The 20,785-nt window shown below is 38.3% G+C and overlaps 1 protein-coding gene across 16 annotated transcripts in view; it reads left to right on the forward strand.

Moving 5' to 3' along the window:
- Positions 1 to 20,785, forward strand: part of LOC101173180 (uncharacterized) — a 200,672-nt gene that overhangs the window by 72,030 nt on the left and 107,857 nt on the right. The window contains exon 3 of one of the 16 annotated variants that reach the window (XM_023950298.2): positions 8,714 to 8,808. The exons of the other annotated variants lie outside the window; for them this stretch is intronic. Coding sequence (XP_023806066.1) covers positions 8,739 to 8,808 — 70 coding nt within the window. The 5' untranslated portion in view covers positions 8,714 to 8,738. The remainder of the gene's footprint in view (positions 1 to 8,713; positions 8,809 to 20,785) is intronic. 16 annotated transcript variants of the gene reach the window in all.

Raw genomic sequence — 20,785 nt, forward strand, 5'->3', positions numbered from 1 at the left:
TTCTTTTCGTCATGGTAGTCCTCTTTATCCAGTTTTTTTGTCTTCCACCTCTTATGTGACTGCATGCCTGTGTGCATATCCTTTTTTGTTGTCAATAAGGGGAATGTCTTAGTTTGGCTTGAGCTGCTTTTCGGTGCTTTCCAGTATTATTTCAGGACGCCCCTTTCTATTATTGATGTTCGCAGCTTTATCCTGAGAGTCCTGTAAATAGGCCCTGACTCACTGTGTCCAACATGTCATGCCAAGGTCTGCTAACATCTCAACCAATCTTTATAAACAAACGCACCAGGAAAAAAAAGTGCAAAAAGAGTTTTATCACTGATCAATTCCCATAATTTCTCGACATCTTCATCAGAAGTACAGCGACCCCTCGTTATTTGCAGGAGTTTTGTTCTAAAGAATAACCCAGAATAGACGAAATTTGCTGTGTAGTCATCTAGCTGTTTTGATGCAGTAAAACCCCTTACTACACACAATTACAGGTTAAATAGTTCAAACCTTCGTAGAAAAACAAGTCCAGTTTTATAAAATGAAAATAAAAAATTCAGTCGCCATCCAAGATTTATGGAAGTTTGGCAAACTGAATGCATTCCATATGAGAGATACAGCATGTAAGAGAGTGAATGACAATGGTCTACAGCCAATCAATTCGCAGAACACAATGCAAAAATAAAAAAGGGATGCACAATTGCACAAAAAGATCCCCAAAACAGCCAGGCCACAAGGTGAACTGCATTATAGCACTTCATTGTATCAATGTCCCAAAAAAGCCTGAACAGAGAGCCTTATCATATAGTTAATACATTAATAATTTTATTCCCCTTTTCCAGAAAGATTACATTTTATTTTGGAGAACATCTGATCACAAATGGATCATTTACAGAAATGTTCCCTAATGGGCACTGTCCCTGTTTAAGTATTAAATAAACACATAAATTCTTGTTTTATTTGAAAATCTGTTTATTTCAATTTAATTGTATTTATTTAGCCCAATATTACAACAAAAGTCATCTCAATGGGCTTCAATCTGGTAGTTTTTGTAATAAACATGAATCATAAAGAACATAAAGTCATAGAAAGTCAATAGGTAATGGCTAAACTAAACTAAACAGACTAAACTAAACTGGGCATCCCTGCCCTTAGACCCTTCTCGGTAACGAAAAACTCTTTTGAACTTAATTCTCCAGTCAACTGGGAGCCAGTGAAGTGAGGCTAACACACAAGTGATGTGTTCTCTTCTTCTGGTTCCTGCTACCAATCTTGCCGCTGCATTCTGAACAAGCTGGAGACTTCTTAAAGAACTTTTAGAGCACTCTTTTTTAGAGGCTTTAATTAAAAAAAAAAACGGCGGATGTAGCGAATACAGTGATTTTCACATGCAAAAAACTTACTGCACAGAAAAACCTGCAGCACTTTACCTTGGTCTTGGGTCGTTGGTTAACGTTTTAATCCATGTTACAGCCGCCATTTTTTTATACTTTTAACACTTTTAACACTCTTGACACAAAGAGACGAAATTTTTAACTGATAGTTAAAGAGCCACACCGCGCACTGACCTGCCAAGAAATACACACACGAACACGCAATTAAAGCCATATTATTTCCAATAACAAACTCCTCTCCTTACAATACAACAGCAAGTATTGTACCTGTGTTTATTTCAAGGAAAGTGTCCGCTCTCAGTTCACACATTAAATGTAGCTTAGCCAGAGATAACACAGCGGCTACCCTGTAGGTCAGATACCCCCTCCACACACACATGAATTAATTTTATAATTCTTATTATTATTATTTCTTTTTTTATACTCTCTGTTGGATTTGAGTGTGGTTTAAGAGGCAGGAAAAAAAACTAAATATGAAATGAGGCAAAGAGCTACAGAACCATATTTTCATGACCATAGGGCGCACTGGATTATAGCGTGCAGTTTCAGTCATGGGTGCTTTTTCTGTATATAACAAAAACAAAAGACACACCGGGTTTTTGGGCGCAGGCACGTTAAAACATACCGGTGAAACATGCATGATAGTAAAAGGCAATGAGAGCAAAACAGAGTTGGTTGTGATTTATTTTTTATTTGTACAGGCATCAATCAGCATCCAAAAATCCATCAAACTCCTCATCTTCTGTATCTGAAGTGAACAGCTGGGCTAAACACACCAGGCTCTCATTCGTCATTGTCAGAGTCTGTCTCGTTGCAGCGCAGTTCTTCATGAATGATACCTGCTTTGCCAAACCTCGAAGAACAGTGCAAGCAGACACATTAGCCCAAGCATCTACAATCCATTCACAAAGTGTGGTGTAACTCCCCCGGCGCTGCATCCTCATAAGAGGAGCGGAAGATGGAGAGCTTTTCATTGTAATCCGATGGAAGTTGCTGCAACACCGTAGTACTTATGTGGATGGAAAGATTTGCGTGGTAGCCACCCCTGCTCTAAATTATGGTCCTGCCCCACTGCCTTGCTGGATTTGACATCCAAATTTTGGCCAATCAGGTCAACCAGAAAGGTTACCGCCCCCAAGTGACGAACACACCCCCTGAACACTACACGCAAACCCAGCAAGCGCGCCGCTTAGCTACGATTGCAACCGTGCAGTTGTAAAATGCGGGGTCGGTTGGTTAGCATAGCGCTCGCGCAGTTGTAAGGTTTGCTCAATCAGTTCCTGAATGCACTTGCTCAATTGTCTTTGCGCTTGTTCAATTAATGGCAGCCATGAAACAGAATACAATAATCCCGTCTGGATGTGACAAACGTATGGATGAGTTTTTCAGCATCCCTTTTAGATAATATATTTCTGATCTTAGCTACATTGCGCAGGTGAAAAAATACAGTTTTACACGCCTGTGATATGTTAGCCTTAAATGATAAATCCTGGTCAACTAAAACCCCTAGGTTTCTTACAGTGGAATTGGAGGCTATACTTACGCCATCAAGGGAGACTATCTGATCAGACAGAGCATTTTCCAGGTTTTTAGTGTCCAGTATAATGACCTCAGTTTTTTCTGGATTTAGGCGGAGGTAATTAATTGTCATGTAGGTCTTGATGTCTTTGATGCAGGCATTAAGTTTCTCTATATGGTCATTCTGGTCAGGTTCAATGGATAAATAGAACTGCGTATCATCCGCATAACAGTGAAAAGGAATGCTTTGTTTCCAAATTATGTTTCCTGAGGGCACCATGTAAAGCACGGGTTTCAAACTCATTTTGGTTCGGGGGCCACATTCAACCCGTCTGATCTCTAGTGGGCCGGACCAGTAAAATAAAAGCAAAATAACAGTTTTGTTTTTGTTTTGTTTTGTTTTTTTCTCAGTAGGAAAAAATGCCTCAATCAACATGGTAGCCTAATGATTTATTATTACACATTCATTCACTGAGGCCAAAAGGTCAATAGCTTTTTGGGAACAAGACTTCTGCAGCCTCCAGCATTTTTCAAAAAGTTCACCATCTGAGAGAGGTGTTATAAACCTTTTTTTGCTGTCATCAATCCCCCTTTTGTAGAAGAATATTTCTGAGCCATTGTGACAAAAAAAAAATTGGGGCAAGAATAGAGGAAGAACCAGTTCAATCTTTGTTTCGATTTTCTATAGAAACCTGAAACTTGTCCTGCTGGTATCCATATATGTAAAAAATTAAAATGATCAATGTGACATCTCAAATTCGGCATGATAACATATAGACATGTTGACAAAAGCCTACACTAGGCCTGTGGTCACATTAGTCTTATAGAAACTTAATCCAGGTCATCAGACACATTCTTGTACATGTAAGATTTGCACAGTTGGTACCAAACTGTCTTGACAGTGTTGACCTTTTTAGGGAGAAAATGTTAGAAAGCTCCTGCTACGAGAAGTCAACCAATTTCTCTCCATTGTTTTAGCAAAGAACTTTGATTTAATTGTTTCTGTCCTTAATAAAATAAAATCTGATATTAGTTTATTCTATTTGTCTGATTCTCAAGTATCTGAGGTTGTTTAGAAACGCATATATATTTCTTGACATACACACACAATAGCAAAAAAAATTATAATGAGAAGAATCTTTGCTTTTAAATGTATAAAGTTAATCTTAATATTAAAACAAACTGATAAGTATACAAATCTCAAATTGTTTTAGTCTTAATTATATAGAATTTCTGAAATGTTCTACACAAGCACTTCTTATTGATTTGTGTCAGATCTTCTGCTGAAGTAACACATTTATGGTAATGCTTTTTTTAATGTAGGTTTTCTTCTTATAAATTGAAATATCCAAATTCTAGTGCAAAAACCTGTGCAGACATGCCAACTAAACTGAATTTAATCTCAATTTGGTTGAGAAGGTATAGTAACACAGACAGCTTTTTGCAAGCTGTGTTATGTATCAGTAAAATTATGTCTATTTTACTGATATAGTATTATTTTTTAAATCATATACATGATTTTTATAATGAACATAATCTGCATATATTTTAGATAACTGATCTGCATTTGCCATGTTGATTTCTAAAATAGTCATGTCTATTTTTTACATAATAATTTAAGTAAGTCATCTTTGTCATGTGCTTTATTGATACCAAAGGATTCTTAATTCTATCTCATAAAAGTTGGGAGCTGGATAATGATAAATCTTGTAATAAAATGGTTAACGGGGTGGGATTATATAAATTTGCTTCCATCCACTCCCTTTCAAGAAATATTTAATTTTTTATCTAACTATCCTAAGTTTGATACGTCATTGTATGAATGTATGACTGATAATTTTTTTTGTGAATTATTCTTATTTGATTGTTTAAAAAACAAACCATATCAAATCAAGAAATTTTAATGAAATGTTTTTTTTCTAATTGGTGGATACTTTAGATTTTGTTATTTAGCAGGTGTTTTACTTCAGTTGCTAAAATAATTCACTTTTAGAAAAAAAATATCTAATTAGTTTATGTTTACCTTTTTTATTTTGGGCATATCAAAGTTTAAAGTTTTGTCATCTCGTAGTTTTGCTAAAGATTGCTATTGACCCTGTAACACATCGTAAATCCTTGACCATTTATGCAATAAACATGGAAAAGCGGCTCTGGCACGAATAAAAGCTGCTTTTCAAATGCACCGTTATTCACTTTTATGTTTGTAAAATGTTGCATAAGGCCACAAAGTGGCTTTTCTTTGCAACAGAATCAGCTGATTTGCGTTGATTGCGTAAACGGTTGAAGAGTTACGTAGTTGAAATAATGTCAACACTGGAGTCAAAGCTCTGGTGTTAGGGGGGTTTAGAAAAAAATTCTACAGGTACATCCTTTTTTTTCAAATGGGATTTTTTTTTTGTCTTAGATCCTTTAGTTCTACTCCTGCAGTGGAAGATATTTTTTGAAGTTAAATACTCCTCAAAGTATTTAGGTTACTAGAATCCAATAAAGTTAAGAGCTCTTTCTTATAACAGTTAAAATGTACACTTGACGCCAAGCTTGGCTTCCAGTTGCCTCTTAAAGGGCCTATATGCAAAATAGCTTCCGTGTATTACAATGTTAATCCTGACAAAACACAACCCCAAAACGATACTTTGATCCTTTCACACATTTCGGACTATGCACATTCATCTTTTCAGCAAAAATTCAGATGTTGATGTCTTCATGGGCAAGACACAGACACGCTGCAGAGGCCGACTCTGGGTTGATGTCATTCAGATCAATGAATCGATTTTATCAACCCAGCCCTAGTAACTACATCATGTTCATTCAGGGGTATTTTAAAACTTTTTCACAATTCACATGTATTTTTATTGTTTGCATTGACGACTGTTTTGTCTGCACAGTACTAACGTCATTTCATCCCTTTGTTTGGCTTTTGAGTCTCGCTCAAAATAAGTCCAAAAGAGTCTGAACTACGCATTATTTTTCTATTTGCACCAGAAAGCTTTGACTCTTGCCAAAAATAGTGGAGCATCCAAGAATTAAATCTCAGCAGGGTCTATGTCTGAGGCTTTCTTCCACTTGAATGCCTGGAAACCTGTGGTGACTTATGGCAGGTTAAAGGATTGGGCACCATAAACTTAGGGTTAGCCTAAACAACAGTGGAGAAGCAAGACACCTGTCTGTGACTGTCATTTGAAGTGACAGCAGAAGCAGCTAGCCATTTTTGAGTCACTTCATTAAATGTTTATCGATGGAAGTTGATATAGTGTAGTCTCTGCAGTATAACAATTTCATTTTCTGAAAAAATGTCTTTTAAACCAAAGCACCATCAGTTTGACTAGTGTCCAATAATCACTGTCTAAAACCCGATAGAGGGAAGACAAGAACACAATCAAAAATGACTTATTAACACGGATCCTAGCCAGGGCACCTGCAACCACAGATCGATAATACATGTACAGCATATCAACACAGATGGCAACTGATCTTGGTTTGTGTAGAAAGAAGCCTTTCCTACACAGATCCTGACCAATTGAGCAAGTTATCCAGGTTGACACCTGCTCAATGCTGACCTGGTTAAGGACCGTAGACTGAAGAAAATTAGTAGATTTGGTGAGAAAACTGTGTAATGGAAAAGTGGTTATAGTTAAATGTTTGGTTCTGGTTTGTAAACTCATAATCCCAGACCTGATAGTTGAAAACAAAAGGGAAGCAAAGGATGATGCTTTGTTGCATCCTGGCCTGTCCCATGGAGATTTTGAAATGGAGTATGCTCTCCATTAGTGGCAGGCCTCTGGAGGTGGTGAGTCTCAGGCTTTGCAGGGATCTTGATTTGGCCCTTGGCTTGAGTAGCCTCTATGTGTTTCTTGACTGCAGGTTTGCGATCATTTGAAATTCTTTGGCAGTCTGGGCTTTCCGTTTTCCCGTCTGAACTTGTGACCCCAGCCATCATATTATACTTATTTAAAGAAAATCTAGTTCATCATAAACACACCAAAATCCCCTTAACACACACATGTGTGTAACACACTCGTATACAAACCTATCTAAATAGAAACGCTTAACAAGTTTATTTCAGTTTCTTTTATCCATATTGGACATGTTGTCATTGTCTATATACGCAGGTTTTTGTGTGAATAGTTAAGCTGACCTCAGGTACCACAACTGTTTTGTGTTGCGAGTTGAATCCAGTGACAGGACATTAGGGGTGTAACGATACACGTAGTTGAACCGAACCGTTTTGTTACGGCAGTTTCTGTTCAGGTCACTGCTGTACCGTTTTGCTACGTTTCCTTGCTTTTTCCACCTATGCATTGTAATGACCCAGCTGCTTAGTCACTCCTCACAATCTCAGAGTGAGAGAGGTAGACAGAGAAGCAGATTCTTCATTCTCCTCTCCGGCACTAAAATCTATTTTTTTATGAACACACGAACAACGTAACAACATAAACCTCACTTCTCTTCACAGCTCTGTAACTTATGGTGAAGGATTCAACACACAAGATTTCACACTTCCCATGAGTCTTATGCTCTCCTGTGTGGGAGACACTTTGGCTTTGTTGTCAACATCCATTACGGGAAGGGACAATTGGATAAGTCGAACGCTGTGTGTTGACATTGTTACACAAAGATAGCGTATGCCAAAGTTTACACATCCAATCTGTTAAACTAACTTAAAACTGCATCACCCGACTGTAACAATCGGGTCTACAAGAAAAAAATATGTGCAAGTTATAATGTTTTTTCAGGCCAGTGTTTTTGGTTCCTGGCAACTAGTAGTTTTTCTTATTTAAAAAGCATATCACCTACATAGGTCAATTTATTTATTGTTATTTAAAACCAAAAATGCATTTTGCAAGTAATTTTTTATGCCTATTTGTACCGAAAAAATGTGCCAGCCAGCCAGCCAGCCAGCCAGCCAGCCAGCCAGAAAACACACACAAAAATTACCAATAAAATAGCAGTTCATATCAGGCAGATTTGTCAAACAGCAGTACAGAACTGAAATGTACCAAACCGAGCCCCATGAAATTCTGAACCCAACCGAATTGAGATTTTAGCATATCGTTACACCCTTACAGGACAGCCAGCATTGACATGAAGGGATGCGGTTCAAAGCGGCGGTCTTCAACAGTTTGCATGACACCATGGTTACAGAACTGTCCTGTATGCATGTCTTTTAGGTAGACAAGTTGAGTTGGTGCTCTCTTCTCTCTGCTTTCTTACCTTCCATCAGGTGTAGCAGATTTATTTTTTTAATTCAAGTCAAACAGCTAGATTTTTCAGCCTGGTTTAAGAGCACCGAGTTCATTTATCATTGTTATTACAGCCGTCCCCTGGGAGAGGACACAGGCGATATAAGTAGTAACTGGGGCAGAGAATTGAGAGTACAAACTAAATCCTGACAGAGCCACATTACATTTGTGTAAATGAGTATTGAGATGTTGCATGGCCTTTCAGTTGCATGGCACTTCTGAACATCTCCTGTTACTCTTGTAGAATAGTGTGTGCTATTTTCTGACTATTTAGTGAAAAGATTGTTTTCTAAGTGATGTTTTTGAGATCTGTTGAATGACTTACATTTATTTTGAAAAGCTACTAACCTGCTATCTTTCCTTTCCCCTTTTCCTCCCCATTTTTCTCTCATCCCTTTTCTTTACATTGATGCCCTTTCTTCTTATTTTTTTCTTTTACTTTTCTTTCTGGCCGCACACCTTTTCTAATTTATTTTATTTTTACATGTTTCTCTTCTCATTACCTTCCTTTTTTATCCCATTCTTCCTCTACCACTCTCTTTTCTCTTCTGCTTCCCTAATCCCCTGCTTCAGAGGACTAGAACCTGTCTCCATTTCCATGATGACTGTCAGTCAGTTGTGCTTCTGCTTCTCTGCGCTTTGTTCCACTACCTATGCAATGCACAGATGTAGGTACTGTAGCTTTCAAGTCCAATGTTTCCTTTGCTCAACATGAGGGATGAAGTCTGAGGATTCAAACAAAAGTCAGCAGAACGCCACTCCAAATAGTCCTATATTCTGAACTCTGTATTTCCCCAGATAACACATCGACCCGCTGTGATTCATTTTGCTTGATTTCGTACTTAACAGGTCTTAGAAAAAAGCAGGAGAAAGTTATTTTCTTTAATTTTTCTAGTTTGATTTTTCCAGTATATTCTTTTTGATTTAAAAAAAAAAAGCAGTTTACCATTATATTTTAGTTATTTTTTGATCAAATAGTTATTAAAACACTCTCGTCAGGACCTGCATAAAATTGGATTAATCAGTTTAGAAAACGAATAAACATATTTTTATTGCATGTAATTAAATAGTGAACTATTTCCAAATTCCACTTTTGATTTTATCATATGAGCCCCACTTTTTAGATGTAGTGCATGTCAAAGTTTGCTTTAGTACAGCATGACCTCTAGTACACGTTTTAAACTGATACTTGTCTCAAAACACTAGAACAATGAGGTTAGACTGACGAAACCCACTCAATAGAATAATTTTTTGAGTTTTTGTTTTTTTAATACTTTTTTACTACAATTACACATTTTTACTATATAGGAGTTACTTATGATGATTATTCTTTATTCCACCATTGTTATATGTATGGCAAAACAAAAGAGCTGATATGTTACAAAAATTCATAACGTAAGCTCTTAGTAAAAACGCAAACTGACATCTTTTTTGAATACTAACCTCTGATTTGTGACAGTTCTTCATTTATGTGAAATGGTTAACTTTTATCTTCTGCATATTATCTGCCTAAATTACTTTCAGAAACATCCAAACATTGTTGCAGTTTCTCATATTTAAATCCACCTCTGCACATCCGCTGATCTTTCCCTTAGGCTTTTTTTAACATGACTGCCGACAGTAAGATCACACTTTCATGTCCTCATACAGTCCACCTGCAAGGCTTAGACAGCATCCAGCAGTCCCTGTGCCTGATACTCTTCAAGAGGCTGTGAGGCTCATCAGTCAACACCTCACCACCAGCCTGCTGTTGTGATCAAACGTGATATGAAATATCATCTTAGCAAAGGACTGTTTCTACTCCTGCTTTGTTGTCTGTTATACATTCTTCCATACATATTTTCCCTCCTTTTTCTTTAGCTTTTCTCTTTTGTGTATGAGGAAAGAAAACAACAAAAAGAAGGCAACCTTCCTGGGACCCTGTAATCTGGGTTGATGAGAATCACCGGAGACTTTTGACAGGCAGTTTTTGAAAGAAAACTGCATATTTTGACTGCTGTTCCATTTTCTTTCCTCACTTGTGCTTTACGGGTTTTCCACTGCACACGTGCAGAACTAAAGAGATTAACGATGCACTCCCACAGCACCAGTTCAGAAAAGCTTGGTGTTCAAAATGTCTTGTTCTTTGGAGTATCTGTTTTTTCTGTGAACACACAGGGATGCCATAAGCCTAAATATTATTTAGTAGGCACCATTGGTCCTTCAGTCCTGTAATCTGATTGGCTGACTCTCATGTCGGTTCCTCAAAATTATCACTTTCCTGAACAACAACTGTTAGCAAAACTTCCTTCCACTAACATTTTGGCCTTATTCACCTCATTCAAAATCAATGGAAAGCAACATTTCTGATGCTTTCACAGCTATTGCGTGAGTGTGCCATTACACAAACCTAATCGAGTAAAAAGAACATCAGTGTAAACATGTTGGAACAAAAAGACTTCTCTTTTTTTTCTGACTGTCTGTGTTATATATTTTTATGAAAGCTGGCTTCATGCACTGTTAGTCTCTTCCTTTTTCTGTGCTCTCTGTTGTAACCTGCAACAATAAATTGATATACAAGTCATACTCACCTGGCTTTTGGTTTCTTCTTTCTTCTAACTCAACTAAAATAAACATCCTGCTGAGTATTTATCGAAGCGATTCTGTAGCATAAATAAAAAGCAAAGTCAAAACCAGAAATGCTTTTTCACTTTCAAAATGAAGCTGCATTTTTTGACTCAAAAATAAAATGAAAAAGCAATCCACCAAAATGCTTTTTCATTTCCTTCCTCAACACAGCTTATTCTGTCACTTAATTAAAATTAAAATGAAAATGGTATTTGACATTTCATTTTCAAGACGTTCTCTGGTAAATGTGTAGCAAAATTCATTTAGAAATGTCTAATTTGACATTTAAAATGGATTAATAGAAATGCTTTTTAATTTTCAAAATGAAGCTGCATTTTTTGACTCAAAATTAAAATGATATATTGCTTTTTCATTTGAATTTTGATTCATTTGATGCAGCTTCATTTTGAAAATGAAAAAGCATTTCTGTTAATCCATTTTAATTGTCAAATTAGACATTTCTAAATGAATTTTGCTACACATTTACCAGGGACCTTTTTGAAAATGAAATGTCAAATACCATTTTCATGAGCATTTTCATTAAGTGACAGAAAAAGCTGTGTTGAAGTATAAAATGAAAAAGCTTGAAGTATTGCTTTTTCATTTTAATTTTGAGTCAAAAAATGCAGCTTCATTTTGAAAATTAAAAAGCATTTCTATCTAAATGTCAAATTAGACATTTCTAAATGAATTTTGCTACACATTTACCAGAGAACGTCTTGAAAATGAAATGTCAAATACCATTTTAATTTTAATTAAGTGACAGAATAAGCTGTGTTGAGGAAGGAAATGAAAAAGCATTTTGGTGGATTGCTTTTTCATTTTATTTTTGAGTCAAAAAATGCAGCTTCATTTTGAAAGTGAAAAAGCATTTCTGGTTTTGACTTTGCTTTTTATTTATGCTACAGAATCGCTTCCATAAGTATTTCTTTCTGTTACTCCAAACCTTTGACATTATTTTTTTTTCTACTTTGAAATTTCCTCTAATGTACCTTTAAAGACCCACTCTCATAAAATTAGGTTTTTGCTGTTATTAACCTGTTCTTGTACCACATTTTCTCATGATGGATCACATATGTGGAAACAAAACAAAAACAAAAGAGCTCAAAATTGCATTTCTAAGTATTTCTTTATTCAAACTGTTATGAATCAAGAGCAGACAAAAAATGCCAATCGAAAATGATTGTAGGTGTGACGTAGCTGCTAAGGTCGGTGGGCCACAGTCTCCCTGCTCTGCTCCATTCCGATGCATCCACTTACATACAAATAGATCCACGCATGTTTGTGTTTTCATCGTCTTAGCTGGAATTTGGATCAAAACTGTACGGCTGGATAGCTTCAATTTTGCTCACCAATATCGGAGTGAGGGGCTGTAAGCTAGCAGGAGAGCATGTAAACAGATGGATGATGGGATGTGTGAGTGGGCTTACTCTGTTAGTGGTCCCACCCACAACTTGGAGGCAACTTTCTAATGAACTACTGGCTCTCTGCCGAAACGGTCCTAGAAAACAAATCTTTTTTTTAATTATTATTTTGGTTAATAACAGAATCATCATAATTAAAAGACAACTGGGAATGCTTTCACAAAACATCAAAATATGTATGAAGTGAGACTTTACAGCTTTTTTTTAAAGTAATGTTTGAAATCCATCTTTTTAGTTTAACCTCAGCCTCTCTTTTAATACAACTTTTTTCATTATAATTACACAAAAATTCCATATCAAACCTGAAACTGTACAAAAACATCAATTCAAAATAGCAGACGTTGTTTTTTAATTAGAAAAACCCAGATGAAACAGTTTTTATTTTTAAAACAAAGATCAAAAGTCTTTAGAAAAAACTGAAATAATTTAGATCCAGAAATAAAGCAGAGATAAAACAATGTGGAATATGCATGTGAAAAAAAAAACAGGCAAACTTTTCCTAAACTATCAAAACGATGTTCAAAGGATTCATTCCAAGCATCACATTTATGTCCTGTATCTCTTATGTTTGCTTTTAACTAGGCCTGCACAAGAAATTGCAAATACTGTATAACGTCATTGAGTTATCAAACTGCAATACGCATATCACAAAAGTCAGCGAAAATTGCGATAAATGGTTACCTTAAATGTGCTTAAACAATCTTATGGCAGCTCGAAGTATTTAACAAATCAAATAAATCTCTTTATGCATTTGACCAATCGGATGGACCCCTTCATGTTGTTGACCAATTGGATGGAGCCCTTTTATGTTAGATGCTGACCTTCTATGTACTGCCATTGAAAACTTTTTTAATGGCAGGCCAGTGTTATTCTTCATTGTAAACTGATTTAATTGGCAAACCCATCGGTAAGTGTGGATACTAATAAGAGTTAACTGAATTCCTATCCTTTTCTTTTATTCTCATTTTTGCTATGCCTAAAACAAGCAACTGATTTTCACATCATGAAGCTTGGAGCTTTGTATCTATGGATCAAAGAGCTTCTTAAAACTGCCAGACGCCATAAACCTTTTTAACGGATCAGTGACTTGCGTTACTATGGAAGCTGCGAACAGTCTACCTTCCTTTTTTTCTTTTTTGCCCATCTACTATCACGTTTTTACAAGCGCCCCAGTATTTTTCTTCTGATAACAAAAACTACTATCTTGTTTTAAACAAATTTGGTGATGTTGTAATAACGAATAATAGTCTTTTTTTTTTTCATTTTTCTACAGTCAGCCGCAAAACAGCAGTTTGTCAGAAAAAATGTTGAGCGCCAAGGAGAACTGATCGATTTACAATTGATTACTTTTATTGTGGTCTAGCTCGGAGCGGAGATGGTGCTAATGTTGGTGTTCTTAAACAATGTCCAAATCAGTCATCGTCATTTGAGTAGAAGGTTGGCCCGGCTGCAGCTGCGCAGGTGCCTGCAAGTCCAGTGGTGGTTATCAATTTCATTAGTGATCAGATGAAGGGAGCAGGCTGTCTACACGGTTACAGAATCATACCTGAGAAGAGTGCGTGTCACTTAGGACTTGGTCTACAATATTCAGTAACTTCTTGTCTTGATAATCTTGATAACGAGATAGTAGATGTCCATGACGAGAAAAATGAATAATAAAATGAAAGCAAGACAGGCCATTTGTGGGTTCCATAGATATTTTCTCAACTTAGAAACGAAATTTGTTTGTTAGAAGTTAGATAAAAAACCCAAAAGGTTTAACAAAAAAACAAATTTCTTTTTTAAAAATAAACAAGTATCCAAAAGATTTTGGTGCACATTGCTTGACTTTTTCTGAGGAAGAGTTGAATTTTTGTAAGCTTTTTCTATTTAGGTCAATTTTCACAAATATACACAAATATATCATCCTTACTTCACAAACTTTTTCCTATAACCCCTAATCCAGTGCATGTTTTGGTTCTTTTCATGGGTAAAGAGAGCTGCAGTAGAAAAAATAGTAAATTCAAAGCTTTGGAAGTGATTTGTTTAAAAAAAGTTTTGGAAATACCCCTAAAATATAAGCATCAGGTTTAGGGCAGGATGTGTCGGTCACCTCTGCACGTTGACAGTAATTCTGACAAATATGGCAAAGTAATTTAGAGTCAGTAGCTCCAAAACTGCAGAAAAAAACACATTTTTGGATAGCTTGTCATGCTGTCACCTTGTTGTACTCGCTTTAGAAGGAATAAATCTCCTTTAAATATTTATGATTCAGCTTTAATCCAAGAGCTGAAAATTAAACCTAATTCCCCCCATGCTGCTGTCTCTCCTGCAGACGGAAAGCTTTTCATCTGAGTGAGCATTTCACAGGGGGCGCGAGTCTGCTTGATAATGTCTATGCATGTTTTTGTGAATACATTTGTGTGTCCTTATGCTCGGTTGCTCAAGCACTCCACTCATCCTTTTCCTGACTGATAACAAGAGCTATTTTGCCTGCTGCACTCTGAAACATGTTTCCCTTGATTGATGGTTTCCTTGATTTCAATCGATGACACTAGGGTGGGTTTCAGAGCATGTCAGCTTTGATTATGACAATTAGGAATAAAATATTCAGCTTTTTAAAAAAAAAAAAAGAGTTAATGTCCCACTCCGATCATCTTTTGATCCCATCATCCATCTGTTTGCATGCTCTCCTGCTAGCTTACAGCCCCTTGTATCCCCAACATAACATTAGCGGTGCAACGAAATAGTGAGCAAATTGAAGTTCTAATTCAGATTCCAGCTCATATGAGGATAATTCAGAAAAAAAAAATTAAAAACATATAGACTGGTGTTGGATGACTCTAGCATCATAGCTAATAAGGATAAAGTATTAGCATCTATCCTGAGTGAAACATTCATTGCAAATCCCATCACCAGGAGACAATTCTCTGCATTCAATGCCAACTGCATTCAACCACTGTTGCCTTGCTTCAAAGTCCACTAGAAAGTTGCACAAGCCAGTCATTTTTGAAGATCGAAGACAATAAACCTACAGGAGCCATGCTAAAGCTAACACGCTAACCTGCCCATCTTTGATTCTGAAAGGAATCAAAGATGGGCAGGTTAACTAATGTCACCATTGGCTAATGGATCTGTCAATCAAACTAGTCAGCAAAACAAGCAAGTTTGCTTTCAGCCAATTGAATGGCCTCTTAGACTTTGCTTTCACACAGGTGACGAAAAAAGCCCCGCCCATCTTTGATTCTGTACCGGTTGGCAGTGTTGCCAGATTGGGCGGTTTTGGTTCTAAATTTGCGGGTGAAAATGGCTTTGGGCGGCATATGCATAATTTGGGCTGTTTAAGGGTCGGTTCGGCGGGTTTTTCCCCTCATGAATATATAATAACGGACTACGTTAGGCTTTGTGCCTGTTGGAGTCTTATGTACTGAAGCTCCGTGTACACACCAGGCAGAGACGCCTAATGGGCTCTGTCATTGGAACCTGTTGGGGGTGTGCAACGCCCCTCGTTTTAGAAATTGTGTTCTTTAAAGGATGATACCGCGGGCGCGTGTGGGCGGAGCTAAAGTTATGGTCTGATCACCGCATGAAGCGATGTCTGTTTACATCAATGCATGGTAGACACAGAAAATGTGGAGAGATCAAGTTTATTATTTTGAAGAGTTCTATTTGGTAATCATGTTTCCATGTTTGAGTTCATAAAATCATCACAGAGAAAGTCTCTGCTTCAACTTCCGCAGTGAAAGCTGCGTCTTAATCTGACGCCCGTGTTTCCATCAGTGACAGAGTTTGAAGCCAAAGCCCCTCCCCCGCCTCTCTACCTGTTCACCTGTTCACATCCTCTGCAGCTGAGAGTTGTTTTCCCCTGCGCTCCTCAGTGTGTCCTATACACAGAGAGCGCAAAATACGGTCATCATAGCAGCAAGTTGACACGATAGTCGGGGCGCTCCAGCGCAGCACAAAAATGAAAACGCCGCACGCAGGTTATAGCAGGGATAGAGCGGGTTAAGAAAAGTAATGGAAGAAGGGGGTCCACTGAAGAAATATTCAATACTTTACTCATTTTATATATATATATATTTATTTATTTATTATGTGTATATATATATATTACACAATGATGCACACAAACTTGTCACGTGCCCCTCCCCCCCCTCCCCCCGTTGGGCGGTTTTCGGCTTAGTCTGGCGGTTTTCAGATGACTTTTGGCCTGGAAAACTGTGACTCTATCTGGCAACACTGCCGGTCGGTCGTTATCGTGTTAGCTTTAGCATGGCTCCTGTAGGTTTATTGTCTTCGGTCTTCAAAAATGACTGGCTTGTACAACATTCTAGTGGACTTTGAAGCAAGGCAACAGTGGTTGAATGCAGTTGGCATTGAATGCAGAGAATTGTCTCCTGGTGATGGAGCCATGATGGAGCCATGATGCTAGAGTAATCCAACACCAGTCTGTATGTTTTTCAAAAAAATGTATTTGTCTGAATTGAATTATTATATATCTTTTACAGAACGATTTGTGTATGTTTAGTCTGTTTCAATTTTATAAAGTTCTTTTTACAATCTTTATGCTTTGTGGTTGTTTGTGCTAAAAACCGTCCTCACTTTAGATGAGGTGCTGCAAAACAATTAATAAACTATTAACAAAGTTACCGTAATTTCCGGACTACAAGCCGCTACTTTTTTCCTGCGCTTACACCCCTGCGGCTTATTCAGTGACGCGGCTATGATGGATTTAATTGGCGACCGCCATGTACGTACTTTCGGACTCAGTGAATGGTTTGAATTTTTTTCTAACACCAAGCACAAGTCATTTATTTTTCAACACACTAAACAGCCAAACAGCATGGACCTCACTTCAGGTCTTAGACACTTCAGTCATGGTTCAACAGAACGAAACACGCATGCCCGGCCGCATCCCAGAATCCTTTGGTGCCATTAGACCCAACGTGCACGTGATCGCCGCTACAATATGATGAAACTTTCAAGTTAAAAGCAATCGTTAAAAGCAGCGTGAAAAAATCCACCATCACCAACGGGTTTGGAAAAGCCGGTCAGCTGCGTGACGGAGAGAACAGCGCATGCTCAGGAGTGAATTTACCTCTGAGTCATAGTGACTCGGCTGGCTGCACGTAAATATGTGGGAATAACATGAGCCTTTATTTTGTCGGGACACGACTGGAAACACAAATCGACGTGATCGTTTTAACGGTTTCTAAGAACTGAGCGGAATTTTGCATTGAAAAGCTCACAGCCTCCATGTGAGCTGGAGACATGTCCTGCTGCTCATCACATAGAGCTGCGGGGCCGATGGCAGTCTGATGGCTCCCACAGGTTACAACGCATCTGCCCCTCATCCACAAAACTTACAGTATTAAGTATTATTGCTCCTCCCTGGAGCCGCCCTGGCCAGAGGTGTCGGAGAAGATAGGAAGGGGAGCGCGCGGGGCACGCGCCGCGCTGAGGCGCTGGTATTGCGCTGAGGCGTGCTTTTCAGTCGTCGCTGCTTTATTTTACCGGTGTGTTTTTTTAACCAGCCCTGTTACTCCCATAATGCTGCCGCGATACAAGCAGAAGGACAGCTGTTCCGGTTCACCCCTCCATGCACTGCTGATACTTGCTCATTCTTAAACACGTACAACAGTGTGGCGAGCCCGGCGTTGGCCCCGCCTTTGGCCCCTAAGACTCATGGGAAATGGGGAATCGCGGATGTAAATTTCCTCATCATAACTGAGGGATGTAATGTTGATTATATGGTTACTGTTTGTAATTTTATGTATGATACCTAGATTGTCAATAAGTAAAAAAACTAAAATAAATAAATAAATAAAAAACCATAACTGAGGAACTTGTGAACAGAATAGAGGTCCATGCTGTTTGGCAGATGTGGGTATAGTCACATGTATGAGCCTGAGGCAAGGCTGACTCCTCCCACAGTGTGCTAATGCATCACACTTACTCTGGGAGTCAGGACGTGACTTTTCAGGTTCACCGTGTTGCCTACTACATGCGGCTTGTACTCTTACGCGACTTGTATATGTTTAAAAGTAGTTAAATACGTGAAAATGGGTGGGTGCGGCTTATAATTGGGTGCGCTTTGTAGTCCGGAATTTACGGTAATTGGTACATTTGCAAAGCTTACAAGCAGTTTAGTAATATGGATTTAGAAGACAATGGTCTGACTTTAGATGTTAATAAATCTTATTAACACTTTCAGGTATTTGCAAGACATCTATAATGCTAATAAATATCTTACTAGCATCTGACACATTAATAAAGCCTATTAATTTGTTATGTTAGTCAATAAAACTTATTAAGTTTATGAACACTTAGGCTTGTGTCAGACATCTATAATGCTAATAAATATCTTACTAGAACCCAAATCAATAATAATACTTCTTAATTTGTTAACAAAGGTTGTTGATAAATCTTATTAAGCTTATTAACACTGACACATTTGTTAGGCACCTATAATATCAATAAATGCATCATTAGCATCTTGAAAACATCCTAATAATAATGCTTGTAAATGTGTTAACCAAGTAATTTAATAAACCTTATTAGACTTATTGTACTAATAAGTGTCTTACTAACACCCTATAAATTCATTTATAATGCTTGTTAATGTGTTACAAAGCTTGTTAAGGAATCTTAATATAAAGTGTTATCGATTTATGCTAAAGTAACAAGCAAACATATGTTTTCTATAAAACTGTAATTATCACTTTAAAAATTTATAGTAAATAAATAATCAGTTATTTAACATTAGGGAATAGTTACATTTATCTCTCATTACATTTAGTTACATGTATCAGTTATATCTGGCCCTTTGAGGACAGCCGCTATGCTGATGTGGCCCTCAGTGAAAATTAGTTTGAATCCCCTGCTCTAGAACCAGAGGCTGTTGTCTTTTATTGGTACCAAAAACAAATGCATGTTTGTATGAAGAACAAGAAAGAAAATCAGGGAGCAAAGTAACACTCTTTACTTTGGTAAGAAATTGGTAAAAAAATTGGTAACACTTTCTTTTACAGTACAGTACTTACAGTGTATTTAAGTGATATTTACATGGTACTTATTGTGTAGCTACTGGGTACTTACAGCGTATTTACAATGTACTTTTCATGGAATTTACTGGGTACTTACAGGGTATTGACATGGGACTTTTTATGGGACTTACTGGGTACTTACATGGTACTTTTTGTGTCTTCTCTGTACTTACATGGTACTTGCTGCGTATTCATCTGGGTTAGGGTTAGGGTTAGTATGTACCAGTATGTACCACACAAATATGAACAAAATAGTACCACATAAATACACAGCACGTACCATGTAAGTTCCCAGTAAGTCCTATTAAACAGTACCATGTAAACACCCTGTAAGTACCCAGTAAATTCCATGTACCAAAGTACCATGTCAATACCACTTGAGTACACTGTAAGCAACCAATCAGTCAAAGGAAGTGTGGCTAGATCACAAGCCATCAAAATAAAAAAGTGTATATAGTAATTTTTACAATTTTTTTATCATCCTCCCTTGATTGACATGTCTTTTGTCGGCACACAATCCGATACACACAGGTCCAACTTTTTTTTTTTTTTTTTTTTTTTAACTTGTCCTGTCCAACAGCTAGGCAAACAGATGAGAGCTGAGGGCCTCTTGTGTTGGACATATTTTATTTTAACAAGAGGGGTTATTCATCTTCAGACAAACCAAAGGTATGTCTGAATAAACCCCTTTTGTAATTGAGGCCAAACTTTATTAATTTCAATCATGTTTGAAAATCTTTGGTGTTGGACCGGACGGAAAAGGAAAGAGGGGAAGAAGAGAGAGGGACGTTAGAGAGAGGGGGGGGTAGGAGGGTGATAATAGGAGGGGAAGGGGGGTAAGACCATGAAGCAGCATAGAGCAGGCAGGTTTACTGGTTGTTTATCGTTACGGTACGGTTCAAATGTAGTACAAAAAGGGCGGGGCCTGTTCACACACACTCAAATATTATCAACACACCTGCTAGCCGCAAAAATGTCCACATGTCAACATGCACACAAAACAGATAGTGTTCACGAACGCATACCTATGCCTTTAAACCAACTAGTGTGAAATCTTTCATTCATTCAATCATGCAAACTATTAGTGCAAAGGTGAGCTAACACCTGTGCTCAGGTGAGTGTTTATGTTCTTCTAAAATGGATGGTGGAATGTGAAAAGAAGGAGGAGGAGTGCCCAGCCACCCCCACACCCATACCCCCGCCGCAGCAGCAGCGGCAGCCGGAGCCCCCCCAACGCCACACGGGAACAGGCAGGGAACAACCGCCCCCCGGGCGACCAAGACCGCCACCCAGGCCAGGGCCAGCAGGACCGCCGCGAGGCCCCCAGAGCCAGAGAGCAGGGAGGCGCAGAGGGAAAGAGAGCGCCGCCCCAGCCCAGCCAGGAAAGCAGCCCCCCGCCGCGCCGGAAGAGCCCAACGCAGGGCCCCACCGGAGAGGGACGCCCACAGCCCCAGACGAGCACCCCACCACCACCCAGGAGTTCCGGGCATCCCCCCGCCCCGACCCCAGGTACGAGCCAGGACCCCCCAAGGGAGACCCGCTCCGCACTCCAGGCAGCCACCCACCCGGCCCACGGTTGGTCCAGGTAG

The sequence above is a fragment of the Oryzias latipes genome, chromosome 20 (genome assembly GCF_053564925.1).
Source record: "Oryzias latipes strain Hd-rR chromosome 20, Olatipes_Hd-rR_3.1".
Classification (NCBI taxonomy): domain Eukaryota; kingdom Metazoa; phylum Chordata; class Actinopteri; order Beloniformes; family Adrianichthyidae; genus Oryzias; species Oryzias latipes.